Source organism: Strongylocentrotus purpuratus, unplaced genomic scaffold (genome assembly GCF_000002235.5).
Source record: "Strongylocentrotus purpuratus isolate Spur 01 unplaced genomic scaffold, Spur_5.0 spur5_scaffold_18, whole genome shotgun sequence".
Taxonomy (NCBI): Eukaryota; Metazoa; Echinodermata; class Echinoidea; order Camarodonta; family Strongylocentrotidae; genus Strongylocentrotus; species Strongylocentrotus purpuratus.
The window spans coordinates 16,387,572-16,412,182 of record NW_022145603.1 but is presented as its reverse complement, the minus strand read 5'-3'; the positions used below and the strand labels follow the sequence as shown (position 1 = coordinate 16,412,182).

The 24,611-nt window shown below is 39.4% G+C and overlaps 1 protein-coding gene across 1 annotated transcript; it reads left to right on the top strand.

Moving 5' to 3' along the window:
- Positions 1 to 1,193: 1,193 nt before the first annotated feature.
- On the top strand, positions 1,194 to 17,423 carry LOC590639 (gamma-aminobutyric acid type B receptor subunit 2-like). The gene is made up of 5 exons (XM_030988801.1): positions 1,194 to 1,764; positions 3,604 to 3,741; positions 5,567 to 5,737; positions 7,563 to 7,664; positions 17,361 to 17,423. Exons 1-5 carry the CDS (start codon positions 1,450 to 1,452, stop codon positions 17,421 to 17,423), a joined length of 789 nt encoding a protein of 262 aa, XP_030844661.1. The 5' UTR covers positions 1,194 to 1,449.
- Positions 17,424 to 24,611: the final 7,188 nt, after the last annotated feature.

The following is a 24,611-nucleotide window of genomic DNA, read 5'->3' as shown; positions in this document are numbered from 1 at the left end:
GTGTAGAACAGGTGTCACATGCATATTCACATGTTCTACACATTTTTACATAATAACAGTGAAGGGATATCCCTTTGTCTACCACAGCAATTATTGAGGGTAGAATGAGGAACTGTATATTTTGTCCTCTTTCTTTGTCCGTCATGTTCATAGTGCTAGACAAGAGGAAAGCAGAACAATCAGAGGAGTAGAGTAGACTGATGAAAGTCTGAGTGAAATTCAAGAGGTGATCTGCACATCCGCTGCAACTCATCTAATTAATGACCAGAGATGGTGAAAGAGAGGGATAGAAAAGCGGTCGAGAAAAAATAGAAGAAAGGAAATGGATAGAGAAAGAGAGAGAGAGAGAGAGTGAGAGAATATGAGGAAGGAGTAATACAGAAGCCTAATGACGTTCTTTTTTGACGATGATGAAAATAATGAGATACGTTCGTTTTTTCAGGAGGGCCTTTTCTCTTTTTTGACCGGTAATAATATGCTATCCATGATATAATTTGAATAGTGCTCCAAGGGAGAAAGCGCTTAGGGGAAGAACATTACGAATGAATTATGTTTGTACAAGATAAACAGGGCAGGATAAATTAATAAAGAATAAACATGACAAAAGCACATCTGCTGCAAATCACCTAATTAATTATTAGAATCAGAGATGGTGAAAAGGACGGATAGAAAAGTGGGCGAGCACAAAAGGAACAAAGGGAAGGTAGAGAGGAGAGCGAGCGAGAGAGAGAGAGAGTGAGTGAGAGAATGAGAAAGAGAGAGAGGGACAGAAAGAGAGAGAGAGAGAGAGAGAGAGAGAGAGAGAAAGTGAGAGAGAGAGAGACAGACAGAAAGAGTGAGAAAGAGTGAGTCAGTGTGTGTGTGAGAGAGAGAGAGAGGGAGAGAAAGAGAGAGAGAGAGAGAGAGAGAGAGAGAGTGAGTGAGAGAATGTGAGGAAGGGTTTCACAAGGGATTGTTGTTCTGTCAAGACGATGATGAGAAAACGATGAGATACGTTCGTTGCCCTCAGTCTGTACCGCGCATGAGCACATCCTCCAATCCCATTGGTGCGAAGCTATTGTTTAGGGTTAGCCGTTCTACCGTAAATCAGAGTTCTCCGTCTTCTTATTACATAATGATCAGAATTCATCTCGGGATAATATTGCAACTCTTGTCTGATTGTGACGATCAGGAGACGAGCGTTGGTAACATCCTTTCCGTGGATGTTTAGACTCGTTTGCATGCGTATTTCATCACGTACCTGCAGTCAGCAAAGTCGGTCGAGCTTGTCTTTGCATAAGCCTTCTTTCTTTATATAATCCAAATGAATTGACGATTCAAGACATGGCCGATGGTGCAGTGGTGTAGGAACTGATTTTATTAATTCTGTCTCAGCGACCACCTACAAAAACTAAGATTTCACGAAGGGTTAGCCTACTTACCTTATAACTGAACTCATTACTCTTTGCGATGATTTGGCGACGTGAAGGAGTCTTTAACGGAGGATGTCTGATGGTGTGTGCCGTAACTATAGGCGTGGTGCTGATGATCTCTGGGGTATCGGGCCACTTTGAAGTGGAAGAAAGTGACGGCAGTGTATCTAATGTAACCGGGTTGATCCCCCTTTATATTGGTGTTCTATTGCCGCTGAGTAGCAACGGCGACTGGGCAGAGGAGTTTGCCAACCAGAGCATGGCTGCTATGCACATAGCAGTAGCTGATCTTAACAACAGGAGTGACATCCTACCCGATCACGAGATACATCTTGTTGTCAGAGATACTCAGGTAAGTCGAAGACGATCGTAAGATTGCCGGAAAATCAGCCTAAGATATTAGGGACTTTTAGATTTACACGACGAGAACGTGGACCGCAACATGTGACATCCTTGTAAGGTAATGTGACGTCACACGCGGCAGTCCACGCTCTCGTCGTGTAAATCTAAAAGTCCCTATTTCGAGCGTCCATCACGCACCCAATGAAAATGTTCGAAAATTATAATGATGCATTATGTTGTGCGAACATAATTTCTGCGGTATGTGCGATAGACATTTGAAATTACCATTTTTAGATGATTTCTCTCTTTCCTCTCTCTCTTCCCCCCCCCCCCCATAGTTTGTTATTAAAGAGTGTGTGTCTGCTGTGGGGGGTTGCCCAAGTAAGGAGAAATGGGTTGAAAACAAAATACCCGACGCATTTTTCCTAAATTTCTCTAAGGTTATTTGCAGAGTAAAATACGACTAATATTTGTATAGAAGCTGGCTGTCTTGTTTACAGTTCGAACCCTGATTCTCCTAGAATCGTCACAGTTTCATAAATGAAATCTTTTTCTAATGGTTATCTTTTTTCTCAGTCAATCGTATCTACTATGTTGGAAAAAGCATACAAGAGAGAGAGAAAGAGAGAGAGAGAGAGAGAGTTAATCATACGTTCATTATTTTTAAGTGAGTTAAAAGAGAACTTTACTTTTCTAATTCATGCAGTTTCGTTTGTCAGGTACGTTTGAAAAATCAGGCGTTAATTTTATAAAGAAAATCTGTTTGTGTGCGGATGTGCGCGCGCGTGTGTGTGTATGTGTGTAATGTATATCCACCGCTAGTTTTAGGTTATTCCGTTGCCAGTTACTGTAGGAAAACTTTCTACTGATATTTTTTGCACGTTCATTAGTAGTACTCCCGGAAAGGAAGGAGCAAACAAGAAAATGGGATGTTAACATCTGGATAAATGATGTCACTGTATTACTTTGACATATTGTGTTTTTAGTGTACCTGATGATGATGTTGAATTCTTATGTGTTCAGTTGATAATAATTGTTATACATTTATTGTAATTGGAAAAAATGCAAAAATAAAATAAAATCAAAATGAAGATTAAATGTTTAATCCACCAAGGAGGGATTAGGGCATCAGTGGTTCATTTGCGATGTTCTTGAAGTAAGTTCGCTGTTTTGATATAATCTTATAATTTGATCATATTATCTAATGTGTAGGTTTGGATCATAATACACTAAGGTAATAGTTTTCAGTATGCACTATGTTTTTATCAATTAACTTACTAAAGCGTCTACAGCATGATTATTACCCCAGTCATTGGATTCAATTGCTATTCAGTACATGCTCCTCTCCATGGGGAGCATTTTAACTAGTTTTTTTTTTTTTTTTTTACAGGAGCGTTACCAATGTAACACCTAAGGGTTCTAGGACACATACCCCCTTGGACATCCACCCCGGATAACCACCCCCAGTCAATTACCCCTCTAGGAAAACTACCCCTTAGGGAAACCACCCTCTAGGACGACTACCCCTAGGACAACAGTACCCCCGGAAGCTACCCCCGGAAAACTATCCTAGGGGGTATTTGTCCGCGGGTAGTTGTCCTAGGGGGTATTTGTATGGGGGTAGTTGTCCAGGGGTAGTTGTCCTTGGGGGTAGTTGTCCGGGGGTAGTTTCCCCGGGGGTATTCGTCATAGAGGGTGTTGCCCTGGAGGGTAGTTGGCCTCATTGACATAAGTACCGTGCTAGGCCTCGAACCACGGACCTTTGCACTTCCAGACAAGGATTAAACCACTGGACTACGACCCCTCATGTACTGTTTATAACTCCATACTATTTCCTCCATTGATACAGGGATCTTCAGCACGTGCGTTGAATCTACTCTATGAGATGATCCTATCTAAACCATCCATGATTGCGTTCGTAGGAACCATTGAGGCTGAAACTACCAAGATTCTTGCGGCTGTGACTGGTATTTGGGGCATCATTCAGGTGAGTATTGTTCCTAGTGTTCTGGGGGGCGTTTCACAAAACTTGTTATCAGTGACAAATGACAGTTTTTGTTATAAGCTACTGAAATCCTTGCTACAAATTGGTTATCAGCAGATTTGTCACTGATTTTTGTAATTTGTCATTGAAAAAAGGCTTTGTGAAACGGGGCCCAGGTGCTGTCAGTGGCGTATCCAGGGGGCCCTGGGGCACGAGCCCCCGGTTAAAAAATTAAAATGGGAGAATAAAATACAACAAAATAAAGCAAGAATCATGGGCAAATTACCTTGTTTCCTTGCTTTTCAGAGAATTTTATTGCCAATACCGCACCCAAATCTGTTATTATTCTTTCATTATTTGTTTCTTGTTAGGGAATTTCCCTCACATTGTGTGGCCTCTTGAGCGATAATTGTATATGAATGTTGATCATCTAGGTATGTTAGGGCCTGAAGCTTGAGACATGTGTAAGTGTGCGAGTAAAGTTCATCTGTACGATTATTCCCACGAAGCCAGTGAAGATGACAAGGAAGACATGGACAAATTTTGGTATACAATGTACTGTGCTGCTTTTTACTTAGTTGAGTATAGAAATACACAGATTCAGATTTTCCAACAATGTCGTGTGTTTATCACGCGGAAAACATGAATGTTCTTCCTTTTCTCTAGTTATTCCTTCTTAGCTTTATCCTCCCTCCCTAACCTTCCCTCTTTCTCGTAAAACCTCTCTCTACTAGGTCTATCACCGTCTATCTCTCTCACCCCCCCCTCTCTCTCTCTCTATCTCTCTCTCTGTCTCTCTCCCATTTTCCCTTGCTATCTTGTTATGAAACTTTAATTGCCATACTCTAGCCAAAGTGGCCAATGTAATTAAGCCCCTGGGACATGGAAAATACTATAGGTGTCAAACCAATTTGAAAATTTAGATCATTATGACTTGTAAGTTAATTCCTATTTATATTAGACTGATGTAACACAATCATTTCTTCAAATAACATTTTTGAAATTGCTGAGCGATCAAGTCTATAAAATATTTTGTCGTCAATTTTGGTAATTTATTGCATAAAATTAATTAATTACACAAAATACTTTCATTTGTCGCAACAGTCCTTATCGAATTAGTGGAACCAAATAGCTAATGAGAGAGATGATGAGAATCATTTCGAGTATGAGGATAATCAATGGTAACAAACATAATAAGTAGAAAAACGAGTGTAAAAATAGTAGGAGGTGGAAAGAAGGAAGATCAGGAAGAACAGGGAGAAGAAATGATGAAGAAAAAGATGACAGAGAGAAAGAAGAATATAAGGAGGAAAAAATATAACATAGAGGAGGGGGACGAGGAGGAAGAGAAGGAATAATAGAGAGAAGTAGGAATAGAAAATGAACGACATTGACGACGACAACGAAGAAGAAGAAGAAAGAAAGCGTCGTAGAATGCATATTATCCCCATACAATTATTTTCCTCTTTACTTTTTCCTCTTTAATATTTTTTACATGGGATTTTCAACCTTGATAGTAATTAATCAAACCAAATATAAGTAATGCGTGATCTGATACTCAGATTAATTATGTTAATTATAATAAAGACAAAAAGTAAAATAAGAGAAAGTATAAGTAGATCACAGAGAAGAAGATTAAAAAGAAGAAGAGGAAAAATGACAATAATAAGAAAGACATTACAAAAAGAACAAAAGGTAGAAGAGCTTGATGAATAACAAAGTGAGGAAGAGGAGAAAGAATGGGGACAATGGAGAAAATGAAAAAATACGGACGTCACTCCAAGCTTATTATCAGCTTTTGACTCATCTTATATATATATTTTTTTAGATGGGTTTTGCCAACTCTGCCATCGGGCTTTCAGATCACCGTCTCTACCCGTTCTTCATCCGGACCATGGGAAGCTCATCTGACCTCAACAAGGTCAAACTTCAAATCTGTGAACGGTTTGGTTGGTCAAAGATCTCCACCATTACTGAAGCTACTGAACCACATGCCGGGGTAAGATGTTCATTTAAAGCCCCACTGTCCTACTTGTAGCTACTTGCTCCCTCTATATAGAAAACTTCCCCAATCGGTACCTGTTGGTCCCCCATGATCCTCTTTTTCTTATGTTAGTTGAGAGCTGAGTTTAATGAGATAGCCACCTATCAGTGACCTCGCTGTGTGGTCTAATCCTTCTGGCCCAGTAGTATTGACGGTCTTTAAAGTGATTCGGTAACATTGCCTCAGATTCTGAAACAAAATTCTGAATTTAGCTCATGTTGCAATCATAGTTGTAAACCTTTAGGTCAGTCAGGAATCCCATGACTTTAACAAGCCGATCGCCTGTCTGATTATCAAGATATTCATGACTGGAAATCGAAATTTCATTTTTCGTTTTCTTAACGGTTTTTAAATAATACTACAGTCTATTGGGGAAAATGAGTATGGTAAAACCGGTCACTCGAAGATGTTTACTTTGATTGAGGCACTTCTTGATCATTTTGAAGCGTTCTTTTAAAAAAATGGGAATCCAATATTACACCATATCACAGACATTGATAACAGGTAGGGCCATACATCTCAGATTTAACATAGTTGAGCGATGCCTTTAAATATATAGAGAGCGGCTACTAGACTCTCCCGTGCTTGGTACAAAGTATTACTGTGAAACCTGTTTCTAAAGACCACTCAAGGGTGACAAGAAAAGTGTTCTTTATAGGCAGGCGGTCTTTATGTACAGGTTCCATCAGTACATACGAGAAAGAAACTGTTATTAATGGAAACAGAAAATGAGGCCTTTATACACAGGTGGCCACTAAAGCAGGTTTCTCTATATATAATAACCTAGGTAAAGCTCGGGTGTATATGAGGCGCAATAATAAGGCTCTAAAGCGTTCAGAAATTTCTTCCGATATGCCGGGTGCCCATTTACTTTCACTAGCTCGTGTACTGGGAGAAGAGTGACAAATGTAGATTAACCTCCTACCAAAGGACATTACTGCCTGGACGGGACTCGAACCATGAGATCCACTGACCGGTGACGTATCCACTCGACCTTGACATCTCCACACACTACTAAGACAACTAAAGACATTCATTAATAATCATAATTAATTCACAAGGAAATTTATAATGAATTATAAATCTACTTGATTGAAACATTGGGTAAACTTTAAGAAGTAAATCAACAAGATATAGTTTGAGAGCGAACACCATGCAGCATTTTTCAACGGGGATGCCGCAAGAGAAATTTAGGTATATCAAAAATATTTTTGGATAACGTCGAATTCGTGAACAGCAAGTATTAGAAATCACTGCAAAATTAATCTTCTGGGATGAATTTAGGATAGGGGTGGCAGGAGACCTTTTATTTCTTAGATGAGCTTCGTGACTAAAAAAAGCTTGAAAAATGCTGCCACCTGACAAAAAGGGCACAACAGAGGGTTAGAATTAATAATCTTCATCACCAACATTACCGTAAAGAGGAGATTATAATTGTTTAACAGATCTGGTCTCTTATGTTCCACGATTTCCTCTGCAAATTCGTAAGCTTTCGTTATCAGCATAAACAGATCCTCATCTGTGAAATGTAAATTAGGAAACAGTTACACCCTAAGATGTTTATCAGTAAGTCATAAATCCTTTTAAAAAAAGTATCGAAATTAAAAGGTTGGGTATTCTACAAATTCAGACGTTCCTTTAATTTAAAAGGGAAACTGTATAATACCCTTATTAGGGTATTACATAAATATTATTTAAGGAGACAATTATTTGAATAAAAACCGTATAATGTGTTTTTGTGTTCCTTACCAACTGTCATATTCTTCTGTTTTTTCTTCAGATTATGGAGGATTTACATGAATTGTTAGACTACCGGAATTTCACCCTCGTATCAAGGCAGTCATTTTACTACGACCCAGCTGGGGTGATTAGCAGACTGAAGGTAAGGTATATATCGTAAATCCCTAGTTTGTATTCCCTCCTCACTCCACAGTTAATTAGATAAACTTGAGTTCTGGTAAAAAAAAAAGAAAATGAATTCTCACAGAATCTAACGAAACTTACACTGAATGTTCAAGATCATAAATAAATGTCATGTGCCAAACAATTTTGGAAGAAAATGTATACTGGCTGAGTCATGAGCATAGAAAGATAAGGAAATCGGGGTAGTACTAGCCCCGACACCATTTGTGTTGTCCCATATACATCTTTCTGTGTAAGTGATTGTTACTTTACCAAGACTCTGCCAAATTTATGATGATTTTGATGACTCCAGAACCTTGCATTACACACCATTACTTACATGCTATATGATCAACTTTTCTGATCCATTCCACACCTTTTCTTTCACAATGCAATCGCATTACCAGAACTCAAGTTTATCTTTAATGTACAAGCTCAACACTAAACAATTACCTTTGCCTTTTAATGATATGTTCGTAAGAAATGATTCGATTCATAGTTACCTCACTCGCAAGGCGAGCTCTTTTCATCTACTATTAAATACAACATCTTTTGCACAAAAGACATTTGTTTTTACAGGTCCAAAACTGTGGAATTCTCTTTCAAATGATATTTTACAGTGTAATTCGATACAAATTTTCAAAAGGAGACTTAAATGCTTTATTCTCTGAATAGTTACTAGGCTATTGCATTCCCCAATCAAATATAATTTGTAGTGTGACTTTATGCAACTTTGATTGTTTCTTTTTATAAACATGTATGTATTTATCAATGTTTCGCGTTTAAAAGTGATTTTTTGTATTACTGAATCAGTTATTGTTATTGTTGTTTTTCTCTCATAAAATAATAGTTCATAATCATTACTTTTACAGGGGGCTTACACCCTACAAGCTCTGCTTTTTAGTCGGCCCTCCTTCCCTTTCAATTTCATGTTTATTTTTTTAATGTATTGTATTGTGCAAATTGATCTATATGTATATAAATATGTGAATATGTTAAAATGTACCATCATTGTATAAATGAACGATTGAAAGCAGGGAAAAAATTACTTAAACAATTTCGGGGGCTACTTTTCAAGCTTGCTTACATGAAAATAGCACTCTTTAATTTGTTTTGCATTGAACTCTATGCAAAATTTGGGGGCTCTTTTAAGACTTTCGGGGGCTCTTTTGGGCATTTCGGGGGCTAATTCGCCCTGAGCCCCCGTGTATTTTTTTCCCTGATTGAAAGAGGAAAAATTAATGAATTGAATTGAATTGAATTGAATTGAATTGACTTTCTCGCCAAGTCTCATTTTCTTTTTTATATTTGATTTTTTTTTTTAATTGTTGTTGAAAATAAAGTCATTTAATAAAAGCAATCAGGTCAGCAACCATAGACATATTGTAGTTTCACCTTGCTTACTTGGTATACTTGGTTGATTAGCCCTCTTGTCCAAGTTGTCCTATGGGAAGGGCTCTCAGTTTTCTCTTAAAATTAGCCACAGTAGGTGCAGACAATAGGGACTTTTAGATTTGCACGACGAGAACGTGGACTGCTCGTGTGACATCCTTTTAAGGCAATGTGACGTCACTGCCGGTGCCTTAAATGGACGTCGCAGTCCACGTTCTCGTCGTGCAAATCTAAAAGTCCCTACTATGTAGGGAGGTAAGCTGTTCCAGGGTTGGACCACTCGATTTGAAAAAAAAGTGGCCAGCTAATTTTGTGCGAGTGCGCCTTTGGTAAAGCTTTTTAGTATGACCTCTTAGATTTGTTTGGAGCAGAGAAGAACATTTCCTGGAGCAAATGAAATTAAATTTGCAGAATTTGTTTTGATATTAAAATAATGACATTTCTATGTACATATATCTATCAAGCATCATACAAAACAGAACACTCTAGTTCTCATGAAGAAAAAAAAAAGGATAAGAAAGGACTAATCAATTTTACTTGGCTTAATAATAGTCATGATGATAAAAGTTGGTTCTTTTATATCGCTTATGTCTGTCAGCTTTGACGCTCATGGCGCTCCACTGTTATTACCCCGGCGTCGCCATGGCTACCATTATGACGATCTAGCATTTCAAGGAATTAATAGATTAAAGGAGCACGTTTCCGCCAGTGTAGGGGGGGGGGGCCTGGCCCCCTGCCCCCCTGGATCCGCGCCTGCTTCACGCGACCGAAAAAAGATCTTAAAATGCCCGTAAAGCAGGGCTCGCCACGACTCGAGGCTGTAACTCGGCTAAGTGGGAGCCCTGCTTAAGTTGCTCGTAGTTATCCGTGAAAACTCGTAACAAATCGGGAAATTTTGCAGTAAATAGCTTGTAATAACTCGTAACAACTGTTAAATCAGTCGTAAAAGTGGCCAAATCGTAAGGATCCGTGAATTTGTGCGATCCATATAAGGACTTGTAAGAAACATCATCGCGTGTGAAGGGGGCATTACATGCAATGTAGGAATAAACGAACCCGCTTCTCGTAGTGCGTTAACTTCTTTAAGGACTTTTTAGATTTGCCGAACGAAAAAGTGGATTACTACGATCGACGTCCTTTTAATGCACTGCCTTGAATGGACGTCACTACGCAAATCTAAAATTCCCTAATATGGGTGTCAGATACCTCATTATGTTGCCACACAGTACCACATCAGCAAATGTAGTGCATAGAATTTTATTCGCTAGGTTTGCTTATTTATTTATTTATTCAGTTTTATTTAAAAACCTTTACTTTCTGTCTTTCGATTGTGATCATGTTTGTCGATATTAAAGGGGAACTAACCCCAAATAATAACTTTAGTTGTTCTGAGAGATATTCCCCACCTTAGTGTATGCCAAAGGCGTACAGTTAGAATAAAGTACAGTTTCTCAGCAAGACATTGGCATCGCCATCTTCTTGATAACGTGACGTACTATGCGGGGTCGTTTATGAACTAAATGTATTCAAATTTATGGATGCTTCCTTCCCAGGTGTTTGTGGTGTTAAGGCATGTCATCTACCTGCTATTATCCTTTGTACTCCAATTGCCAGTATCCAAATTGCATAAATAAGTTGGTGCTGTTCTGGGGTGCAGGTTTCGTATGAATAAAATAGATTTTAGCATTTTTAAATAAATGAATTACAATTGTCACCCAATTATATATTTTTCACTAAATGTAATTTTTACTTTCTCATTGAAAAGTAAAGGTTTTGTTATTTAATTAAAAAGTTTTTTCCAGTGAAGCTTGGTGCATAATACATCTACAACTCCGCCTGGTACGTCACATTTTCAAGAAAATGGCTGCGCCCATGTCACGCTACAAAAAGTAAAAGGCATTACTTAATTATTTTTTTTCCTTCATTCATTTCGGTTTATTGAGTCAAAATTCCATGTTAAAACAGTCGGGAGACTGATACAAACAAAGATTACAAAGTTCAAAGTAATAAAGACAAATTACAAATACATCAATATGGAAACGATCACAAATTAGTTCAAGGAATAAATTAACAATAATAATAGTGGAAACTTCAATATTTTGCACATCATACATAAAATAAATCGAATTTATATACATGGATGAGTGGGGGAAAAGAAAATTAAAAGGAGAGAATGGATAAAGCATTTCATTTCCTTTTCTCGTAGCCTTTAAATTTTGAGCATTTACATTTTAAATACAATTAACAGAAATTGATATATAAAACGTGATGATGATAATATCGGATATACATGTTTTAAAAACAAACAAATATAATAGCAAATATAAAGAAAGTTGGAAATTAAGAAATGAAATGGGCACCTGCAGAAGATAATGTAGAAGATAATGCCAAGAAATGTTTATTTATATATCTCTTGTACACGTTCATAAGATTTATTGTACATCAAAATGCTGGAATTCATGTCGGTTTTCAAAATACCTACACTTATTCTTTGGGGTTAGTTCTACTTTCATTTTGTTAACGATCGATACAATTAATATGTTATTCTAATGAATTTACCTCCACACAGCGCTGTTCAATTCATGGATCTATTCCAAGTTTATTTTTATCCTGTCATACAAAAAAGATTTGTGTTTGCTCTCTCCATCTCTCCCTCCCCCTCCCTCTTTCTCTCTCGCTTGCTCTTTGTCGTCTTTCATTCTCTCTCTCTTTCTCTCTCTCATTCTCTTACTTGCTTGCTCTCTGTCGTCTTTCATTCTATCTGCCATTTATTTGTCCATGTCATGCAAATACAGTTTATGTCTGCTTTCTCTAACTCTCCCTCCCCCTCCCCCTCTCTCTCTCTCGCTTGCTCTCTGTCGTATTTCATTTTCTCTCTCCCTCTCTCTCTCTTTCCCCTTTTCTCTCTCTATTTCTCAAGCTCTCTGTCGTCTTTCATTCTACCTGCCATTTATTTGTCCATGCCATGCAAATACAGTTTGTGTCTGCTTTCTCTAACTCTCCCTCCCCCTCCCTCTCTCTCTCTCTCTCGCTTGCTCTCTGTCGTATTTCATTTTCTCTCTCCCTCTCCCCCTCTCTCTCTCTCTCTCTTTCTCTTTCTCTCTCTATTTCTCTTACTTGCTTGCTCTCTGTCGTCTTTCATTCTATCTGCCATTTATTTGTCCAAGTCATGCAAATACAGTTTGTGTCTGCTTTCTCTCTATCTCTCCCTCCCCCTCCCCCTCTCTCTCTCGCTTGCTCTCTGTCGTCTTTCATCCTCTCTCTCTCTCTCTCTCTCTCTCTCCCTCTCTCTCTCTCTCACTCTTTCTCTTACTTGCTTGCTGTCGTCTTTCATTTTATCTGCCATTTATTTGTCCCTGTCATGCTGATACGGTTTTCTCTCTCTCTCTCTCTATTTCTCTCTTTCTTTATCTCCCTCTCTCTCTTTATTACTTACTCTCTGCCATCTTTAATTTCACGTGTCATTCTTTCTCCCTCATCCTCTATCAGTGTCTTCTTTCTTTTCATGCTCTTTTTTTATTTGCCAATGTTTTGTAATGCCCTCTTTCTCTTGCTGTCTTCTGCAGGTAAAAGACTCAAGAATTATCATCGCTAGTTTCTCGGAGGACACGGCTAGAAAAGTTTTATGCCAGGTACGCATATATATATATATACATTTATATATATATTATTCTATTATGAGTCAGCTCATAATTACAATTATGGAATCGTATACGATTCAGTATTCATCTCGCCATCATGTTATATCTCAATTATGGTGTATGGTAACCGCAAAATGCGGTAGGTTATTGTTCTGACTGCATATATTAAAAGTGACATTTGTGAGAAGAAATACAACATGGATAAATTGTTTGCCATTTTCTCAACATTTATTCCACTGGGGATAGAATTTCCCCCTTTCAAACCGTCCAACAATTAATGTCACAATCAAATAACAGAAATGCAATGAAATTAAAAAGGGGCGATATCTGTACCCGCACTATTGTACAGGGAAGAGGGGAGAGGCTAAATAAAAACGAGATACTAAGTAGGGGAACCCGGGTCACGTGACCAACCGGGAGGAAGACATCCAACCGAAGTCCCAGTTTCCTGAGATTACGGATTCCCCTAAACAACCTCTCCTACTGAGAGCCCCTCCTTGCCATTGGGCAAACCGCTCTCCCCTGTTATGAACAACAATTAACATAAATATCAATAGCAATAAGCAACCTTGACAATTTTCAACCCCAAACATACATATAATAATTTCATAGCAGGATGAGTTATGATAAGCTTCGATACATCTATCTGGGCACTTATATCTACTTAATTACAGCGTCCAAGAAGGCTCTACGAGCCACAACCCTTCAGCATATTTTCAAAATAAAGAATGCCAAAACCGAATTTTCAAATGAATCTTCAATCCAAACCACCCAACCAAGACTTTGTTTCAATTAAGAATACAAGCCCATCCGGTCAACCATTAAACTAATTATTATACTAGCCCATCCAACCATTCATTCATTAATAGCTTACTGGCCCAACCAACCAGCCATTTATTGGAACATCACTAGCCCAACCAACCAACAAAAACTTTGTTCCAATTAAGAATACAAGCCCATCCAGCCAATCTTTAAAACGAATCATTATACTAGCCCAGCCAATCATTCATTCATTAATAGCTTACTGGCCCAACCAACCAGCCATTTATTGGAACATCACTAGCCCAACCAACCAACCAAAACTTTGTTCCAATTAAGAATACAAGCCCATCCAGCCAACCATAACACGAATTATTACAAGCCCAGCCAACCATCCATTCATTAAAAGCTTACTGGCCCAACCAACCAGCCATTTATTGGAACATCACTAGCCCAGCCAACCAACCAAAACTTTGTTCCAATTAAGAATACAAGCCCATCCAGCCAATCTTTAAAACGAATCATTATACTAGCCCAGCCAACCATTCATTCATTAATAGCTTACTGGCCCAACCAACCAGCCATTTATTGGAACATCACTAGCCCAACCAACCAACCAAAACTTTGTTCCAATTAAGAATACAAGCCCATCCAGCCAATCTTTAAAACGAATCATTATACTACCCAGCCAACCATTCATTCATTAATAGCTTACTGGCCCAACCAACCAGCCATTTATTGGAACATCACTAGCCCAACCAACCAACCAAAACTTTGTTCCAATTAAGAATACAAGCCCATCCAGCCAACCATAACACGAATTATTACAAGCCCAGCCAACCATCCATTCATTAAAAGCTTACTGGCCCAACCAACCAGCCATTTATTGGAACATCACTAGCCCAACCAACCAACCAAAACTTTGTTCCAATTAAGAATACAAGCTCATCCAGCCAATCTCTAAAACGAATCATTATACTAGCCCAGCTAACCATTCATTCATTACTAGCTTACTGGCCCAACCAACCAGCCATTTATTGGAACATCACTAGCCCAACCAACCAACCAAAACTTTGTTCCAATTAAGAATACAAGCCCATCCAGCCAACCATAACACGAATTATTACAAGCCCAGCCAACCATCCATTCATTAAAAGCATACTAGCCCAACCAACCAACCATTTATTTAAAATGCATCAAGCCAAACCAACCAACCATAATCATCATCACTTTTTGTTTTTTGGCCACATGTCTCAAATCTATCCTCCCCGAGCTCTGCTGTGTAAATTTCCCTCCCCCTTTCTTTGAGCTCTTTCACTTTCTACTTCTTATTTCTTCCTTTCTTATTGTCTAAGGAGTAGAAGGGGTGGGGAGGCGGGAAAAGAAAAACATCCAACCCCAGTGGAACTTGTTGAGTATGTGAGACGAATTCAGTTGTTGTGCCGCGCATGCTAACTTGGAATGCGCGCACTTTACCGGTATCGCGCGCGATGCGCTTAACTAATAGTTTCTCTTTTGACCTTTCTGCACTTTGCTAGCGTAAACAACTTTGACCCTGAACTATATTGTTTACGTTGCATTCTCTCACAAATGCGCTGATTCGATAACTCGAATAATCGAATTGTGAGAAGAAATACAACATGGATAAATTGTTTGCCATTTTCTCAACATTTATTCCACTGGGGATAGAATTTCCCCCTTTCAAACCGTCCAACAATTAATGTCACAATCAAATAACAGAAATGCAATGAAATTAAAAAGGGGCGATATCTGTACCCGCACTATTGTACAGGGAAGAGGGGAGAGGCTAAATAAAAACGAGATACTAAGTAGGGGAACCCGGGTCACGTGACCAACCGGGAGGAAGACATCCAACCGAAGTCCCAGTTTCCTGAGATTACGGATTCCCCTAAACAACCTCTCCTACTGAGAGCCCCTCCTTGCCATTGGGCAAACCGCTCTCCCCTGTTATGAACAACAATTAACATAAATATCAATAGCAATAAGCAACCTTGACAATTTTCAACCCCAAACAGCCAATACAAACCATTTTTTTTTTTTTTCTTTTTTTTTTTTTTTTTTGCCTCTTAAATAGTTTTGTCTGTTTTGTTTTCTAAATTGTTACTTTCTGCCATAAATGGACGAACAATTAAATGAAATGATGTTATCTGTTGTCACTTGGACCCATTCAAACAAAGCAAACTATAGTCATCTCTTTAAGGGCATTTATCAAAAATACTAACAATTTTATTTTTATTATTTTTCTCCATCGGTTCCCAAACCTTAATACCAAGCCAGGTGCTTAAATTCTCTGCACCATTATCACATTTTATGTGACTTTGCCGAGCAAAATTGAAATGAACAATTACGATCTATGAATCCACGTTAAATCAATTAAACACGATCACTATGTTGAAGACAATAATAACATGTTTGCCCGTGTACAGTCGAGCTGCACAGCCTCAAATAAGATTCAGTCATTAGTCGACTGTCCTATTTTGATCGAACGTCTATTTACATGTACACCTTGTATTCATCTGTACAATCCACTGTTATCTTATTATCTTTGGCATTATTCCCTAAACTAGAAATATACATGTAGGTATACTTGACGAGCTGCCATACCAAAACCAACAACAAAACAACCATGATAGCAGCGTCAACGAGCCATATCATGGTCCAAATCAGATTCTGCCTTGTTCTATTGACATGTGCATGTATATACATTATGCAATGATCTGTCTGTCCTATAATCTCACATATTATTTCGTCTGTCATCCCTCTTGCTTTCCAATACACACAAATAACACAATAATACACTTCAATTATTGTGGAATAGCCTGACAACGACTACTGAGAGCCGGCCGTTTATTCAGTATGAATGTTTAACAAACATTTCTTCTCGTTTCCTTCACTGGAAACCGTTTCCTTCACTGGAAACCGGACCTATCATGGTCCAGGATAAAAAACCAGAGATAAAACTCAACGAGCATAAAAACTCTGGAAAACCTTATTCAAACGCAGTCATGTAACAGTACATGACACAACGCACTTTTATTGTAAATAAAAGTTGTCTCGTTGAAAGCTCAAGCTAAAATGATTCAATTACACACTAATTCATGCCACGCCCTGGTCTCCGTGGCAGAATTAGCTCGCACACCTGTACGAGCTGCCTATGCAAATTACATTCCATCGGGGCACAGCCCCGGACCCAACATAAATATGCATTCATTAACGATACAAACAACATTTGTCTGCTATACAATCGTACCGCAGACAAATAATATTATATTCAGCTTAAATGTTAAAGTGTTGAGTCGCAAGACTCACGTGCATTATTTTGAGGGAGTCATTATATTTAAACGGCGTTTTCTCAGAGATTTCAAGTTTTAAGTTAACCCAGCCATTCGAGCCGCCGTTGCGAAACTCTGTATCAAAATGTCACATCCACTGTCCGACAGGTGTATCCCGTCCCTGTTAAAATATTGGTGTTCTTGCGCGATGAAGTTGTGCATGATGAACGATGCATTGTGCATGCGCCTGATCTTTCTTCTACCATATTTGTTCAGGGATTTCCTCACCTTATTAATCGCTAATTGCGAATGCACTGTACGGCCATATCCATAGTAGAACAAACGAGGTATTATGCTTGAAACATAAATATGGCACCTCGGTAATAATTCCCGGGCTGTGGTGAGGGCATCATCTAATGCCTGTCGACATTGCTTGGCTCCATAGCGGCCGAGGTCGTTCGAACCCACGTGAATGATCATGATGGTAGGAGCTGGGTTGTACCTTAGTAAGTCCTGGAGAGCTCTCGGAAATTCGTGTAGGGTTAGGCCGCCTCTGCCAAACCATTTAACCTCGCTTGCATTTACTCCCAGGTTGTGGTTGCCTGTCCAGGATGCCCTCTCGCCGGCTCTCCTGACGAAGCTATCCCCCAATAGCCACAACCGTTGGGCTCGAGTACCTGTGGTGAAAACAAAAGAGTTCTCCGGGGAAGTATAGGCCTACATGTACATAATTCTTTTCGCGATCATATGTTTATTCATAGTCCACCCTATTCGACTTGTTTGTAGTTAAGGTTAAAACGAGCATCATATTGTGCCCGTGCTATAATTTGGTAAGCACGATAATCGGTTTCTTATTATTTGTTTATTATTTATTTATTTTTTATTTTTTTATTTTGTATTTATTTATTTATTTTTACACTGTATACATGACTTTTTGAAAACTTATGATCAACTACAATAATTTGCTTCATGTGAGAGATGAGGAAGAGCACTCTCAATTTTATTAATGTAAACTACAACCTTCCACGCTATAACCTTTGGAAGGAGGATATCTCTATTCTAATATGACTAGGGTCTTACATAAGACCTGTAGGCCCCGCTGCGCCATCGCCCCATCTCTTTTATTTTTTCTGTGGGTAATCCATTCAAGGCAGCAATTGTGGCAGCACCAATACGAAATGAATGAGTGCCATAATGGGCTGATTGCACCCCTGAAAAGATCAACACCTTAATCAATACTGCTCTAAATTAATACCTGGTTAATGGGGCCCCATTAGCATGGCAAAACAAAGGGCCATGGGTTTTGGGTCTCAAGTTGAGAAAACTATACATTGCGGCAATTGGGCAACTGTTGTGTATGCCATTCTCTCTTATGCAAAAAATTGTTGATTTTCCATATTAATCTGTTTTTGAGAATCTTATCTTTACTAGCATGAAACGCGGCGTGCTTTTTTTCATGTGGATGTCGTCAGTTGACCATTGCCTAGGCTGAATGATTGTAACCCCGTTAAGTTGTTCCAGAAAAGACAACCAAACTTCGAGGTCAGCACGGGCTCCATCCGTTAAACGCCGTGAACCCTTTGACCCGTCTTCTGTTTTCAGGAGATCTATTGACCTCCTTAGGAACGCTCTACCTGGCCGTACGGCTCGACAAACAAAATTCAAGGATCCTATTAACGACTGAATAATCCTCAGATCCAAAGACTTTTGTTCTAAGGCCCTGCGGATTTTCTGTTTCAAGGCTGCTACCTACCGTCAGGTATCCGAACTTGCATGACGCTGGTGTCGACCTCCAGGCCTAGATATGTCAATTTTGTACAGGGCCCTTCCGATTTTTCCATAGCCAGAGGGACACCTAGTTCACTGCCTACTGAGCGAAATTCGGTTATTATTCCTAAACATTTAATACCTCCTGCATTTGCCGACCCTACTGCTAAAAATCGTCCATGTAGTGAACTATCCTATCTGTTCCTAGCCTGTCCCTCACACAGAATTCTAGAAATGAGGAGAATTTTTCGAAATATGCCGGTGCGCATCGGATCCCCATTGGTAAACACTTATCTACGTAATACTTCTCTTCGAATTTTATTCCTAATAATTCAAAGTCCTGGGTTGATATGGGTAGCAGTCTGAATGCAGATTTTATGTCTTCTTTTGCTAACTCAGCCCCTATTCCCGTCTTAGAAACTAAATCTACGGCAGTATCATAGCTAGGCTACTGTATTCTACTTTGCATGCGTCATCGGCAATGAAATCATTAATCGGGTACCCTTTCGGATAGGATAAGTGGTTTATTAGTCGGAAATCCCCTGGGTTCTTCTTCGGGACTAAGCCAATTGGGCTTGCTCTCAAATTTTGAAGGGGTCTTTTCTCGTATGGCCCTGCGTAGCGTCCCAAAGTAACTTCCTTATCGATTTTCTTTTTTGTCGCTACCTTATTCTGATCTGCCGATTTCAAATTTGGTAGATCGTCAGGCAACCGAGGGCCGTTGTAATTCAATATGAAGCCCTGGGTGAAACCGGTTACTAAGAATTGCGCTGCCTTTTTATTGGGATATCTTTCTAACTCTGCTACTAGTCTTTCTACTTTAATGGGAGATGGAGCTAGTGAGTGTAGTTGATGATCTTGTACCGACTTTACGTTAACATTATTATTATTGGCCATTGATGTCCCTTCGTTATATTGATCCCCAGTATTTAAGAATTACTAGACTATCTAGGCCTACTAGATCTGCTTTATGCGGTTTGGCTGGTGATCGCCTCCCGGGCCCGCGGGCAGGTAACTTTCCCGAGGCCGGTATTGCCGCATGCCAAGCATTTGTGGAGGAATTTGCACTGCTGACGCTCACATTTTCCATGTCTGAAGTTAAGTGCATAGCATACACCGGGACCGGACTGGCGAGCTCCGAGCTGGCGGCCGCCCAGCCGGCGGGCTGGTTGACTCCAGTAAGCCTGACTTTTGGTGCCCGATGTTCTGGGAAATTGGGACTGAAATGGTCTGGGCCCGCCTGGCCTCCCCACTCTTGGAGGCTTAGCCGTGGGGGTTCCTATTGTTGTTAATGTTAGTCTAGGCGCCCCACCCCCTACAACGTGCATGAGCCACAACTCTCCATCGATACTAGCCCACGATCTTTATTAGATATTAATTTACGGGAGCGAAACTCCACATCATAGTCCCGCCATCCGTACCCTGTGTATTTGCTCGATGCCGACCGTATGAGGTGGCAATATTTTAGGATCTCTTGTGCGAAGTTTGGATGTGCCTGCAAATAGACACTCGCAAATGTCAAACAGGCGTTTGTCCACGCCTCAATATTGTAGATCTTGTTTCTTGCCGTTACTATTGGTTTAAGCATGAGTTGTTGTCCCGTTTGAACTACAGTAAAACCCGATTGACACTGTTCCATTGGAACGTATCCCTGCCCTCGAGCCGTCATCCCCTGGTTGCCTAGTATTTTACCCGTATGATCCCCCAGGTCTGAATTTAGACCTCCATCCCGCCCTGGTACTATCTGCTATGGAAGGGAACGATACGGTAGGGACGAGGGCTGAATTGGTCTCTATGCTTTCATTAGATCTAGGCCTAATGCCTGTAATGTCAAGCTGACGGTTGTTTATCGTAAACTCACCCGGTTGTGTCACGACCGAGGGTCGTCCCGACGACTGACTGGGTGTTGCTGCCTGGGCTGCAGGCGCCTGCTCCACCGTCCCTGGGCCGGTCACTGGCTGATCTTGCGACACCGACTCCCTTGCCCTTGGCATTGACCTTGACGTGTATCTCCCTCTCCTACTACTAGTAGGCCTAGAGCTAGTAGTACTAAATCTAGGCCTTGTCACTCTCGTGCTGGGTCCTGTGGTAACACTAACATTCCGTGTTGATGCTCTGGTCTCGCGATCTTTGCGTTTAGTCGTCTGCCCGCCTCTTTTCTTCCCCATTGTCACTGTCAAGTTCGGGCTTGATCGAGCGCGATAGTCCGGTTTAGTTTATTGAGTAGATCTAGACTTGATCTAGAGTCTAGATCTATAGATCCCCTTTAGTTTATGTATCCAGAATAATCACTTCCAGAGTTATACCAGGCGATTGTGTGGGCTAAACCATCCTCGACGAGCCAGCACGGTAAAAGTTGTCTTGGTAATAAAATTGTTCAAGTGTAGACACCTAAAAAGTATAGGTCTACGTGTATATTCCTGTTCCTACGTGAATATTCCTGTTCCTAAAATCTGGGAGAACTAAAAGAAAAACATCCAACCCCAGTGGAACTTGTTGAGTATGTGAGACGAATTCAGTTGTTGTGCCGCGCATGCTAACTTGGAATGCGCGCACTTTACCGGTATCGCGCGCGATGCGCTTAACTAATAGTTTCTCTTTTGACCTTTCTGCACTTTGCTAGCGTAAACAACTTTGACCCTGAACTATATTGTTTACGTTGCATTCTCTCACAAATGCGCTGATTCGATAACTCGAATAATCGAAATCTTATTAAACGGAATAAAGAGTGAATCATACGTGAGAAGTGTTTTTTCGCTGTCAGTGTTGATTTATTATTGAGAGCATTTTAAAACCAGAAGCTTTGTTATCATCATTATTGAATATGATGAAGCTGTAACTGGAGCTTCTGCCTCTGTGTGACAATGATACAAGGAAATGAATACCTACTGCTTTAAATGTCCCATTTGCAGGCCAAAACAAAATGAAAACGTTAAATTCCAGCGGCATTTGAAAGATAATACTAATTTAGAACTTCCCTAAAAAAAAAAAAAAGGGGGGGGGGGGGGGCTTGAAAATGTCTCTAAGTGGGAAAATAACGACTATTATTAGTTGTCGAATCGACTATAGAGCTATAGAGCCAGTAAGTAATAGTCTGATTTTCAGAGCATTGTAACGAATGGTCGTACGTTTTATGCTGTGCAAAGATTTAATCAGATTAATTTTGGCCATGACAAGAAGTGGGTTATTGATGTAAACAAGCGCTCATCTACCCTTTACAGATCATTTCATGTATGTTATTACCAAAGAAGAAAAAATCCAGTCAGTCACTCAATAGTGTCTGACAGTGAAGTCTGGCAAGTAAACAGGTTTCCTTGCATAATTTAAATATTAGGACACTGCTAACGTTTAAATTTCACAGACATACATGACATATTCATAATTCCTGCAAAGTTCTACAGAATTTGATGTTGGCTGCAAAAAGAACATAGTACCTTTAAAGCATCGTTTAACAATGTTAAAATTGAGATGCATGCCCCTATGTGTCATCAGTGTGTGTGTGTGTGTGTGTGTGTGTGATATACGGTAATATTGAAGCCCTACAAAATTGCGCTTCAAAATGATCATGAAGTGCCTCAAAAAAGTAAAAAATCTTTTATTGACCGGATTTACCATATACTCATTTCCCCCTATAGACTGTAATGTTATGAAAACCGTTAAGAAAACGAAAAATGAAATTTCGATTTTTCAATCATAAATATTTTGATAATAAGACAGGCGATCGGCTCGTAAAAGTCATGGGATTCCTGACTGACCTAAAGGTTGATAATTATGATTGCAGCATGAGCTAAATCCAAGATTTTGTTTCAGAATCTGAGGCAATGTTACCGAATCACTTTAAGTGTTGGGAGCCCAACAAATTTGATGTCACAAATTCACTCCAATCGTATAATGAAGTGACGTGAACAAGGATATCATGTAACACTGACTTCTGCATGGATTTTCAGAATCAATGTGTTTGAAGACGAATATTGATGGAAGAAAACAAGATTGAGGTTTTCTGCGTACCACATAAAAACCCCAAGTTTTGTATTCTTTCATCAATATTCATCTTCAAACACATTTGTTTTCAAAATCCTTGCAGAGTTGAGTGTTATATGACATCCTCTTCCACATCAATACACAATTTTAGTGAAATGTTGCCATCAGTTTTTTTTAGCGAATTTGTGGCTCCAAACACTTTAGAGGGGCTTTAAAAGGTTTGGTCGGATATGCTGCTGCAAACACGAAGGCAGTTTTGACTTTGAATGGTTTATTAGTGGTTACGAATGGTTCATTTAGTCAATGTAAACCATGTTTGAACAAATATTTTGACATGAAAAGCAGGAGAAGCTAGATCAATCATTTTTTAGGTCATGTCTGCATAAACGAAACTTTATTGTTTTTGTAATTTCGACCGAAAGGTCTAAATGCACTAAAATCTCGGTTGGTAGTACTGTTATCATTGTTTAGAACATAAATAGGGAAGAAGATATTTGATGTTTTTGTGTACAGCGCTTTGAAACTTTTATGTCACAAGCGCTATATTAATTTTTCGTATTATTATCATTATTATAATATTTCCGTATCTAATAAATTTGATATTTCTTCAGAATTCGGGTTGCAGGGGCTGTAAAGTGTTTGGTGGGCTCAAATCCATTTTTCTGCGTGATGTTGCTCTCAATTTAGCACGTTTTGCTCGTTGGAGACGAAGCGTCAGAGAAGACGAAGCGTCATTTCGAATGCGTTTCCCCCTGCGCTAATAGAGCTCAGTGTGAATGGAATTAATCTAGACGCAAGTAATCAACGCAATGTAACGCAATGTAACGCAACGCAATGTAACGCAATGTAACGCGATGTGACGCAATGTAATTTAACACAATGACTTCGTTCCGTCCCCTGTTCATTGTGTGATTACTAGTCGTTCGGCAGCTCTCACTATGAATATGTCTGACAAAGAGAGCGGACAAAATATACAGTTCCTCAGGTAGACAAAGGAACATCCCTTCACTGCTATTATGTAAAAATGTGTAGAACAGGTGTCACATGCATATTCACCTTTTTACATAATAGCAGTGAAGGGATGTTCCATTGTCTACCTGAGGAACTGTATATTTTGTCCGCTCTCTTTGTCAGTCATGTTCATAGTGTCTCTTATAATACACGTTAAAACCACACAAGTCACTAATGTAGACATCCAAAAGACAACCAACGTCTCGTGTGCAAGGGACAAATTTTAAAAACAATTTTTAAAAAATCTTTCTTCCATACATTTGTTCAAGTTAATGACAAATATATTCATTGTTTGGGAAAGAATACAGAGAATAATGATCAGATTGAGAACTAGAACAACAGAGTAACGGGAAAATGTAGAGGGGTTTATTGATAAGTTTATAGGTTGTAAAATGTACACCCCTGAACGGATTCCGGAAACATTGTATGACATAGCTGAGACAATCAACACAAATAATAGAAATTAAAACAACAAACACCACATTAAAGCCCAACTGTACTACTTGTAGCTACTTGCTCCCTCTATATAGAAAACAATGCCTGATCGGTGACCAGTGGTCCCCCGTGATCCTCTTTTCCTTATATTAATTGAGAGCTGAGTTGATGAGATAGTGACCTGTCAGTGACCTCCCTGGGTGGTCTAATCCCTCCTAGCCAAACTAGCGCAGACGGCCTTTAAATATATGTACACTTTTTTCAAAATCTAACATGTACACTGTCCTGTTGATTTCCGATTCTTCTAGGCGTTCATGCGCAAACTTTACGGCCCGAAACACATCTTCATTTCCGAGGTTTCCGTAAACATTGTATGATATAGCTGAGACATGACATCAACACAAATAATAGAAATTAAAACAAAAAACACCACATCAAATACACGCACACTTCATTCAAAATCTAACATGTAAATTATCCTGTTGATTTCCGATTCTTCTAGGCGTTCATGCGCAAACTGTACGGCCCGAAACACATCTTCATTTCCGAGGTTTCCGTAAACATTGTATGATATAGCCGAGACATCAACACAAATAATAGAAATTAAAACAAAAAACACCACATCAAATACACGCACACTTCATTCAA